Here is a 12,173-nt window from a genome sequence, read left to right as displayed (position 1 = left end):
GTGTTTGTGGGCTCAATTCTGTCACTGGCTCACCATGCAATAAACTCTCAGTGTTAAGAACTCCGTTTCTTGTCAATTCACTTGTAAGAGTATCAGTGCCATTTATGACATCCCACAGAGACAGCAGGGATGCCTCACCTCTGCTGGGGCTTTCAGCACTGCCAGAGAGGAACAATACAGAACAATAAGCATGAAAGACAAATCTGGGTAACTTAACCCAGGGCTTCCTGGTTCTCTGAAAGGTCATGCAACCTTTATGGAACCTGGAACATAATAATAAGGTGGCTGGAGCATTTCCCATGTTACACAGCTGAGAGAGCTAAGGGCATAAATTCAAGGAAATTGAGACACCTGCCTAGCTGCACATCCTCACAGCTTCTTTGTGCCAGTAGGGCTGTTCATCAGACCCAGCCACAGGCTGCTTCAGGAAACTAACAAAAAATAGGTTGGCATCACTATTGGTTAAGGTCTCTGAACTACCTTCTCCATGGGCTGAGACAAGCCCCAGTGAGTGCACAAAGAGGACAAGATTGCACAAATGGTAACAAGGAAAGGCAGCGGGGCCACCTCATCATAGCACACAATTATGGAACCTTACCAAGCCACAGGCACAGTATCCATCTTCTTGGAAATGGGAGACCCAGCCTTCAAAACAAGCAACTTCAGTGATCAGCAGTAACAGCTAAGTTTATTACTTTTAAAAGCTTCCAAGTTCTGCCAGGCACCTGGGCTGAATAAGGCCCTCACAGGCTGGCTACCTGCTGCAGAGCTATACTCCTTCAAAGTTAGTGCAGACTAGCTCCAGCCTGTGGCTTTTTTTTTTAAAAAAACCTCTAACCAAATAAACCACACCTGTGACAGCAGTGGGGGAGCATTCACACAGATCTGCTGGAATCAGCTACAATCTAGATACCAGAGCAGCTACATGCACAAGGACTGCTCTAGGTAGAGGCACTCTTATTTCCAGAACACAACTGATCCTCATGTTCCTTTGATAGCAGCTGGGAATCACAAATTAATTATTACTTGTTTCAATGATTATGGAAGTCAATCAAGGCTTGGGAAGGTTATTTTAAAAGAACACCCATGTACTTCTAAATAACAGATTATGTGTGGCCATGTGAAGGTGCACCTGCTGGACTGCTCAAAGTACAGCATGAGACATTAACACTCACTTTTCATGAAGACACTTAAGATCACTTCATGAAGATGGTGCTGCTCTGTACGCCCCAGGTTAGTTGCAGCTTTTCCTTTGTATGAAATTGAAACAGGTGTTGCTGTGAGAAGTAGAAACTTACTGTCTCACTTCTGCCATGCAAAATGATCCACGTAGTAGCAGGATGGTTCTGCTGGTGTTCTTAATGCCATAATTCATGACATCGTTAAGCCTGAGCCTCAATAAGCTTTCTGAAGAATGGATGAACACCCACACTAGCTACTTCACTGACCACATGAAAGACACCAAAAGACAGATTTACTAAAATAAACTCTCAAAAACTCTCTGGCTGAAACTCACCAACCTTTGGATGAAGGTTTAGATTGCTGCACTGGGGTGCTTTCTGTAACTGCAAAACAGGAGATAATTAACAAGGAAGGATAAACCTTTCAAGCAAATAAGCTGGTTGCATTTGGCTAAGATTAACTTCCTTTTTTCAGAGAACCAGCCTACATCCACATTGTTTCAAAGACACAAGGAAAAATTTGGAACATTGACTTACCTAAGGTGTCTGCTTACATTACCAATCAGACAGATACACAAACTCTCTGCCTGACTCTAACACACGTTATTTCAAGACGCGAGATGCCGTGATGAGGTGACAGGGCTTCTGCACGCACAGAGGCCCAGCTGGGCTAGAGTTCTTCTTTCTGTGTAGTCACTACTCTTGACTAGCACTACTCCTAGCATTAAAGAAACATGGAGATTAACCACAGAGAACAGTTGAACTGGGTATAAATGCCTCATGTTTTGCATACACAAACATTCCTGCAACTATTAAGAATGTGAGAAATTAAGGGAAAGCTAGTGTAAATGCGAGCAAACTCTGTGAGAATGCATTTGAGTGAGAAAGATCTTTAACACTGATATCAAACTTTATCACTGAAAGCCACCTGCTCTTTCAAAGAATAACATTTTGAAGGGAAGCTATTTAAAGTGGAAAGGTAGTTCTTTATTGCTGCAGGAAGATATTGCTAGCTCCAGTTGCTCCACAGGAACAGAGCATCAGAGAGTCCTAGACACACACAGGCTTTTGTTACAAAAAAAAAAAAAAAGAAGAAAGAAAACAATTCTCAGATTTGAGGTAGTGCTGTGAGCACTGCCAGTACTGGAGATCTGGAAGACCAGCACCCTGAAATTCACTTGCCTTGTTTGATTGAGCCCTTTTAGCGTGACCATGCTAAGCACCTGCTGAGACTTCTGATAAAAAGCAGCAATGGATGGAGAAGTAGGTGGCCTCAAACAGAAAGTCACACTGAATTGGCACAGCTTTCAATATAAACACACTGACTCTCCATATCAGCAATTCAGGCAGTTTTTAAACATGAAAAACAATTTTAATGAGCCACTTGACACGCATAGTTCTTCCATGTAAAGTCCTCTTTAAAATAACTACAATAACTTGTAGGATTTTTACCTAAGTTAACTTATATCCAGAACATTTTAAAGGTTTGATAATTGTGCATTTTCAGTTTTTCCATCAACAGCTGCTTAACTGAGCAGAAACGCCCATCAAGCAGACATCCATCCATCAGATAGACACAATAAGAGCAGTATAGAGATACAGCCATGTCTGTAAATTCTGGCCCCAGTCCCTGTGAAATTCAAGCTGGACTTTCTGGCAAGGGTCTTACAAAGCTGTACATGTTGTCATTAATAAAAGCCATTCCATCAATTATATTTGAAAATTTCCTTTAAACCCTGAGGACTGGTGGATGGCATTCTAAAAAAGTACTGAGACTTCACCATTTTTGTATCTTACTTCCGTTGAAAGCATAAGCATGATCTTAACTCCTCACTAATGTATCAGAGTGTACTTAAAGATTCGTTTGTTTCCCAGTCTCCAACTGTGAGAGGTAACAGTGCTTTCAACTTGACCTAAACATTTAAGTGATCCTTAGCACTAATTAGTGATTTCAGTTAAAAGTTCAGATTCTAATTCTGCCACAGTGAACTCTATTATAATTGTTATTTAGAAGTGGAACTTGCTGTCTGCTTGTGCCTTCTCTGCACTGTAAATTCAGTCACCTTTACCGTTTCAGAAAATTTCTCTAAAAGAAGTTCTTAAAAAAAACCCAGCTGAAATAAGTTAGATAGCTAAAAAAAAAAGTATTAATCTATAAAATTGTATCTATGAACTAGACTGACTGTAGTCAGTCCAGAAGATAACCTGTATGTAAGACTAAATCCCAAATATTGGAATAATTGCGCTGACTCCAGCTATTCAATTCCATACATCTTGGTGGTCAAGTTCATGGCCTAATAGCTGTTATCCCTGACTAAACTAACAGAGAATGAAAAAAAGGAGAGGTAACATTCCTGACCAATAATGTTCATTAAACATGAAGATATCCCTAAAGCTTAATAAATTATAATCAAAGGTCAGTAGCTATGTAGACAATAGCTTTTGCAACAGCTGCAGGAGATACGCTGCAACCAAAATCCCTAAAGGTTAAACATATTAAAAAGGTTTTCTAGTTCACAGGTTTTTATTCTAACCTCACCGCACTCTAAGATCACTGGGAGAAAAAAATACCCCTCAAGTACCAACCCAACTATCCAGTGTTTAAATGATGAAGAAAACGACGTCTCTGCCTCACCACAGCAGCAAAGCCAGTACTAGTCATTCCAATTAAGCAGATTTTTTATGCTTCGATATCCTACTAACTAACTACTGGCTGCTGCTGCTGCTGAAACCCTCCAGTGCTGAGTGCAACTCAGACTTGTGCTGCGGACAGGTGTACAGCACCACCACTTGCAGTAAGGAAACCAAACCAAAAGGAGCAGCTGAGGAAACAGTGTTTGCTGTGACAGCTGTCCAGAGCCAATTGCCTTTTCCTCCTTTCGAAGTCATCTTTTGCTACAGTGTTATTAATTTGGTGAGGGCAGAAAGGCTCAACCACGCCAAACATTTTCTCTTTCATTAAGACAAAGTTTTATTGTTGAAATTGTTAACTCAGCTCTCCAATAGGCTTCCACTGTCCCCACATTGCAGCATTCCCCGAAATAACAGTGCTGATAATTAACAACTCTGGCTCCCTGGACTTCTTGTGAGTTTACACTCACTCCAGGCCTGCCTCCCAGTGCTTCCATGAGGTAAGACAGCCACTCTGACACAGCATTGCTAACTTTAGTTCAGAAGAGAGCACCACCAACACAGTAATGCTGTGAATATGCTTGTAGGTGGGAGTTTCAACCCTTTTGATGGATTAAACCTTATGTGTAGATGGCAAGAATGAAATTCTTGTTTGAGAATTAAGTAACATACAAAATGGATTTGAGATGTTCTTAGAATACAAGGAGTGTCACAAAATGAGTTTCCCAATTTTTTTTCACTCTTCTCTAAGCAGCACCTAAATTGCACATGGGGATCACTTGTTAGGTTCACCATTCTTCTTGCTTTCTTCAGCTCCTCACAAATTAATAGAAAGCTTGTCTTAAAGGCAAGGACTGTACTAGACATTCCAATCCTCCTTTGAGCAAACAGGTTTGAAGAAAATGCCAGAAGATGACACGTAATTCCAGTCTGTCTTCAGTGCAAAGCCACTGATTTTCACTATTTGTTTTAATTAAGGCTTCACCAAAAAGAAATATATAGTACCATCTTTAATAGCTGAAAATTCAGTGCACTCCTTTCAGAACAAATGGTCCAGGAGTGACTTTTGTGTCTCTACCATCAATTGTCTTCCTGAACAAAGTAGTATCGCACTGGTGGCCCTGGCAAGTCTTCCTCTCCATCAGTCTCAGGAGCAAACGATACTGTCAAATCCACATACTTCTTATCAGCTGAAGGCTTCACAAGCTTTTGCATCCTACAAGGAAATGAAGAACAGTTTCTTAACATACCAGGGGTATGACTGGCAGTTGCAATTCAGGGACAGACTAGAATGAATTTCACTGCAAGCAATAAAGACCAACATACTAGAAAACAAATTAAAATGGACAGTAATCCACTCCCCCTAAGGTACAGCCAATGGAGTTCCATTTTCTTGATAGACTTTAGACAATTAGTGAGCTCGTACATTGTTTACCAACAGGTGCTTAGTACAAGAGAGAACAGAGAATGACCAGTTTCAAATTCCTCACTGATACAATCTCTCTTTGGTGTCTTACTGACGTGCAAGGCTTCTGTGCAGGATTTTGATCAAGGAGTAAGGTCTTGGTATTCCAATGATGGCTGGCTTGAATACATTATTAGGAAGAACTTTACCAGTGCAAGCACTGGATACACAGTTCTAATGCAAACTAAATCTATTAGAATTAAGACTTGTTACGTACTTGAATTTCAAAGGTGAATAGCAGTGAGGTGGGAGCCAGGATCTGTGGCTTCTTCCTTCATGACCACTATCTGAGTTTAAATGAAGCGTATCATGTCTTAGTGCAACTTCCTTCTTTTGCTCTCCTCAGTCTCAAAAGCTGCAGGTATTGCTTGGAAGTTGCACAATGAAATACTGAAGTAGGTCAATCAACCTCACTTTCATTACCCTTCTTTGGACATCTCAACTTGACTGGCCCTATGTGGAGCCAGGAGTTGGACCTGATGATCCCTATGGATCCCTTCCAACTCAGGATCTTGTACGACTCTATGAATTATTTTCTTGCCAACTCAGAACAGCAGTTCATGAGGCCACAGCTCAAATGCTAGGAAGCTGGGGGAATACAGTCACTCACTTCTGTTCCTCACAGGTCACTTAGAGAAGGATTTTCCTTCTGGTTATGCTTTAAAATGCTGGTCTACAAGCTGCTTCTGCAAAGTACTGTTCCCTTGAAAGAACACAAAGCATTAGGCTTTTCTCAGCAGAGATACTGAGGTCATATCTGTTTGCATAGGGGAGCCCCAAGCTACAGAGTGAGGCAGACAGCTGAGTCTCTAAAACTTGCTTTTAAGCAGCATGCTACCAGTCAGTGCTGTAATTCTGAAATGAAAAGAAAGTCTTGCAATGCTTGTCATATTACAGCCAGAGAAAGGTGTTAAAACACACAAGCATGACCAGGGTTTGCTGTGTAAATACACAGCTTGCAAATATATTGCTGCACAAATATAAAGCCTTGGGGACTGTTTGTAACAGAACCCCCCAAAGTTGCTGTAACTACATGGAAAGCTTGGACCAAGTCTCAGGGTAATAAGAAATCCTGACATTCACAAGGAGGCAGCTTCACACCATGCCTCTGACATCATTAGATGCCCCACAAATTCAAAATTATTACTACAGCTGCAGGAAAAGGAATTAAACTTCTTTTGAAATAGGCTGTAAATTCCTATTTCAGTATGCCAGGCAATCTAAAGGCAGTACCAGCTTAGAGTCTCTTCTCTCTACAAGTTTGAAGTAGTTTGCCATAAGAAACAATACTTTGCCTGGCAGACCTTTGAAACAGTACCAATCGATGCATCTACTTGCTCTAGCAAAGCCTTTGAGCACTGATCAGTATATACTTCACAAAAGCTGTGAAGAACACATTTTTAGCTAAAGAAGTTCCATCAACATGAGGCTGAACTAAACCTGTGTGAGATCTGGCTGTTACTCTGCAATGGCCTCTCAGTCAAAAAAAGACAATGCCTGGCACACACCACCTCCAAAACTTCCAGTTTGTTATACACCAGTTTCCTGTCAGTGAGAGGCAAGGGAGAGCCTTGTAAATGTCTTCACTTTCAAGAGGGCTCAACTGAGAATTACTGTGAACTGAACAGACTTCCAGAAATCTCAATCTGGAACAAACACATTTAACTCTTTCCTGAGTAAGCATTCTCATTCGTTCAGAGCTAAGTTGCTCAATATCACTGTTAGTTTTAAGCCAGTTTAAAAAGGTTCGATCGGTCTTGTACTGCTTGAACCAAGGTACATTCTTTCACCCCCCAAAAACTTCCTGATCAGTCTTTTCTGGGTTTCTCATTCTGGCATTCATCAGTTAGAACAGTATTTTGCAAGTCCTCTGTCCTCACCACAGAACTTAATTCACTTGTCTCTCCTTTTTTTTTTTTTCCAAAAGGAAGAAATGGCCTTTTTCTTTCCCAAATATTAGTAACTAGCAATCACTTTGCTGTCAGACATAACATCCTTATGACATAACCAGTGAACATCATTTGTACCTACACTCACATCCCTCAATCCATTTTCCCATTATACTTACGTGAGCTTTAATCTTTTAGTATGACCTGGCATCACAGGAACATACAGCATCTTGACTCCCTGTACAACCATAGTGGGTTCAATTCCGTATTTCTCCTGGAATTCACAAATTACAAATTATTAAAAGTCTAGGACAGCTGCTCAAGTCAGCAAATACTACTACTGCGCATATTAAAAACATAGGATCTGCTAGTATTCAAAAAGATAGGATCCCAACCAGAAAACTGGATAATGCACGAGCCTCTACAGAAGTTTTAAGATACATTTGAGCCAATTAACAAATTAACAAAGAATTTGAAAATAGTCTTGAACACATTTACTTAAAGACATCCCAACTGATGTTAATTCTTTCTTGAATTATTCTAGTTTGAATGATAACTTGATAAAAGAAAGCAGCAACAAAGCACAACAAATAAACACCTCAAACCAAAAACCCAAACAAGAAAACCCTTTCCTCTTAAGCCAGTACAGTAGATAAATAACCCAGTAGAGTAGATAACTTACTCTGACAGCATTTATGAAGTCCAACAAAGTAAAATCCTCTTTCCCATAAACTGTCCACCTGTCCCAGATCGTAAATGATATCCCATTTCTGTTTTTTAAGAAAGAAAGGCTGTTTGTTACTTTAGAACATCAACTCAGACACTTCCCTTAAACATGTATTGAAGAACTGCTACAACTCCTACCAACTTGCTGGGTTATACTGAGCAAACAACTCTTCCCCCTCTGCTGTCACTTCTCCAGCTCTCAGACCTGGCTGAGCATAAGGCACAGTAAAAACTTTGAGCAAATGTGGTATCTGGCAATGAGCTTACTGAGTTTTCAGACCTACTGAAAAATTGCTCTTGTATTCACTAAGATGCAGACGTGTGTCCAGTCTGTGTAGACAGGATGTTTATTAATAACCATCTAACTTATATAGATTTTTAAAGCCTCACTAACAACAGCTTCTACTGAAAACAAAACTAAGCTCTTAAAACCACTATTTTTAAAATTAGGACAGAAGAGTATGCACTACATTTTCCAAACAGGAAGTTCTTGAGCAATGCATTATGAGACACCCTTGCTGGTACTAAGAATATCATTTACAAATTTAGCGGCACATGGTAAATGGATAATAAATAGTAAGCACTTCCAAGTTTAAAGAAGAATTAAAAATATCCCCTAGAATATCTATAACATTTAATTGGACTATGACCCTGTACTGTGGTTCCATCATAGTTCTGCACATTAGGCCTTAATTTGGTTATCTGGATTTAATAACTGTACGGACTTTACACCTGTTGTAATGGCTCACCAAGTTCTAAGCATCAACTACCAGATTTCAAAACACTGCCCCTCTGCCGTTGTCCTTCCTACCTGATTTCTGTTCTTCTTACTTCAGCTGTTTCTGTAAAGACCATTATGGGAATAGCTAGGTTCAGAAAACAGTTCTTGTATGCATCAGCTGAGTAGCCACCCACAACTTTGATGAGTTCCAGTGCAACCTGTAGCAAGTAAGAATCCCATTATTTCCATGAAACCAAACACAGTTTTATGTACTCTATTACCAACACCAGCTAAGAGACCAGCAACTACAGAGTAAGTTGTTAATGAAATCAGCCCTTGTCCAACTGGCAGAGTATCTGGAAATGCAACCCAATATGCCACCAATTCTGTTGCTGCTACTGGAAATACTTAAAACATTTGAAAGTATTCCTAAGGTAGGTGTCCTGGTTTCGGCTAGGATGGAGTTAATTTCTAATAGTGGATGGAATGCCGTCTTTGGGAGTTAGGATGAGAGCAGTGCTGATAGCACACTGATGTTTCTAGTTGTTGCCAAGCAATCAAGGACTTTTTCAGTTCTTCATATTTCCCTGCTAATGAGAAACTCACTCTCGGCAAATCAGAAACAAAAGCTCCCACAGCTTACCACACCTAGAACCAAGAGTGACCTTTGGTATTTGGTATTAAATTTGAAATAAACCCATCTTTAACAAGGCTCTGGCACAGTAATGCTAATCAATATTCAGAGAACAGTAGTTTTAGGCAAGTAACAGTAAGAGAAATAAGCATTTTAGACATTTTGAAAAGCACACTCACCAGCCCTGATACTGCAGCAGTCGCTGTTGCAATGGCAGGAATAATCTTTCCAGCAATGCGCTTTGTTTTGTATCGATCTGCTGGCTCGATGTTGTACATCTTGGCTCGCAAATTTGATGCTGCTGTTATGAAATCTATATGCCCATTAGTATCGTCATCTTTTTCAAAGGAGATTGGCTTCATTTGCAAATCACCTGCTCAAGAAAAAAAAACCAAACACAAAACACAACATAACCAGCAGAAATTATTAGCAAACTGAAGCTGTCCTAAGCTCTCTGCTACAGAGAACTAGGTACCGTAACAAATTGAAAATTTCACATTCTGGAGCTTGGCACCATACTTTAAACTTGCTTTCCCATGCTAGAAGCAGAAATACCCCTATCAATACCAGTTGGTAGATGTGAGCAATGAAAGAAATATCAACAGAGTTCCATAATTTTGTTTTCCTTCCAACACCAGGAATAGATTTTGGACAGTCCTAGGGATGTTTCTTACACACCCCACCTCACCATAGTGTCATCCTGGGGGAATTCCCTCTTTAAGCTTTGTTTACCTGTAAACATTTCACTAGGGACTCAGTAGCCTGGGAGATAGAGATTAGGGCTGACACTCCAAGGCATGGGTTAGAGTTAAGTTAATCTTTCTCTCTTCCATTCACAGGCTAAAAAATGCACACATGCAGTTCTTGCCCAATGATCTCTTCATGTGGCCAGGCACAAAAAACGGGCTTGAGCATCCTCATTTTAACTTGTCTAGAAGATGCTGAAGAAATGACTAACAGGCTTCACAATTTAGGATACCTTCAGATTGATTCCTCTAAGTAGCAATTCTCAACCTTCTCAATCTGAATCACTTTCAGTCCATCTGGGATCGAGCTGGCACCCTTTCCCTCCTTAGTGTTCAATTCCCTGCTGTCTGCTCGCTGTCATCAGAGTTGTACTTACTCTGTACCAGTGTAACAGAGAACCCTATAACTTGCAGTAATCTCAGAAATACAGAAGCATAGGGTAATGCCAAGTAGTAAGGACTGTTACTGGCATATCACTTCAAAAAGCTTTAGATACCTATCTGCTTCTTGCAGGACTACAGAACTGCTTTATCCAAAGACCTGAATGTCATACTACTGGCGGTGCAACCACAAGACGTTACTAAGCTGTGAAGGCAGTTTGTGCTACTCACTTTCCAGAGCTTCATTGGACAGTATAGACTTCTCCAGCTGGAAAATAGCGTTTCTTTCATCTTCACTGCTGACTGGAATATGATCCGGTTTTCTTGCCGTTTCATCAGTCTGTACAACCTGCAAGTGTGGGCAGTGCTTGAGTAATAAAATACACAAACTTTGTACAGCAGAAGTGTGAAGTGTCCTGTATTCCCTGCAGTCTTTCCTCCCCAGTTCAAGAGAGACAGAGACTTCCTGGAGCAAGTCCACCCAAGAGCCACAAAGATCATTAAAGGACTGGAGCACCTCCCATACGAGGAGAAGCTGAGAGCTGGATGGTTCAGCCTGGAGAAGAGAAGTCAAGTCTCTGTGGGATCTTATACACTGATACAAATATCTCAATAGGGGAAAAGTACAGAAGGCAGAGCCAGAGTCTTCTCACTGGTGCTCAGTGACAGGATAAGGGCAAAAATTGAAAAGCATGAAGTTTCACATGAAACAAATACTTTAAAGAAAAAAACAAACAAAAACATCCCAGCAAAAACTGTGGGGATGGTTGAACACTGGCACAGGTAGCAGAGAGGCTGTGGAATCCCCATCCTCAGGGACTCAAAACCTGATGGGACACAGTCCTTGATGCCCCGCTGCAGTTACCCCTCCTTAAGCAAAGGGGATTGGACTAGGCAGTCTCCAGAGGTCCCTTCCAACCTCAACTATTCTGTGATTCTGAGTCAATGTACTGGTTTTGTCCCACAAGGCAAGCATTCACAAGACAAGTGTTAACCATGGCCACAAAAACACAAGAGCACCCTGGAATGTTTGCTAATTTCAAATGATGACAAATGCTAGCCACTGCACAGCAACATTTAAGCTGTTTTGAAGTTAAGACTTCAAAAATAAACACAAAAGCAACAACATAAAAGTAGTGACATTCATTTATAACACCTAGAAATAAATATCACATTGACACCAGTCTTGGATTGCTTTAAAGTTGCTTATGAGTAAAATTTTACTACTTTTATTAAAATAGTATGCTCATAGAAACTTTAAAAAAGCTTGCAGACTGATTTACAGTCACATGCATTGAAAATGATGCTACAACAAATCATTTGCAAAAGGCAAAACACATTTAGTGTTTGGTACCTCATTTAGCATAGAAGACTTGGTGATATCAAGTTAAAGCAGTCCTGTATACCACACACTTGTTTCTCCAAAACACATTTTAATTTGTGTTTCTTTCTCATCAGCATAAATGCAAGAACTGGTTGGAGATGTGGGTCACTGCTTGTGGATTTTAATTTTTTTTTTTTTTTATTTCCTTTAAACTAATTATGACACTTACTTTGTTTGAAGGTCTGAATTCTGGTACCTTCACAGCTGAAATAATCTTCAAAATAGTTTCCTCTGACAAATCCTGTTATGGTTTTGAAGAAAACCAGTTTAAATTCACATCCACTCAAGAAGGCTCCCCCCCAAAAAAAACCCCTGTATTATCCAGCAACATTTCAAAGAATGTAAAAATAAAAAGCAAACTGCAAAATCCCACAAATATTCAATGATGTTGCAGTGATATTTCAGTGAAACATCA

General features: G+C 40.2%; 1 protein-coding gene across 1 annotated transcript in view; it reads right to left on the bottom strand.

Moving 5' to 3' along the window:
- Positions 1–4,192: 4,192 nt before the first annotated feature.
- The window catches only part of UBA6 (ubiquitin like modifier activating enzyme 6), a gene marked incomplete at its 5' end in the record, with an annotated part of 29,640 nt that continues 21,659 nt past the window's right edge, over positions 4,193–12,173 (bottom strand). The window contains 7 exons of the mRNA XM_084264128.1: positions 4,193–5,028; positions 7,346–7,440; positions 7,849–7,936; positions 8,704–8,831; positions 9,427–9,620; positions 10,606–10,723; positions 11,928–11,999. Of these exons, the coding sequence (XP_084120254.1) occupies positions 4,893–5,028; positions 7,346–7,440; positions 7,849–7,936; positions 8,704–8,831; positions 9,427–9,620; positions 10,606–10,723; positions 11,928–11,999 (831 nt within the window). The 3' untranslated portion in view covers positions 4,193–4,892. The remainder of the gene's footprint in view (positions 5,029–7,345; positions 7,441–7,848; positions 7,937–8,703; positions 8,832–9,426; positions 9,621–10,605; positions 10,724–11,927; positions 12,000–12,173) is intronic.

Source organism: Gallinula chloropus (assembly GCF_964237585.1).
Source record: "Gallinula chloropus genome assembly, chromosome: 4".
NCBI lineage: Eukaryota > Metazoa > Chordata > Aves > Gruiformes > Rallidae > Gallinula > Gallinula chloropus.
The sequence above is the reverse complement of the archived record's forward strand: the minus strand, read 5'-3'. Positions and strand labels throughout refer to the sequence as shown.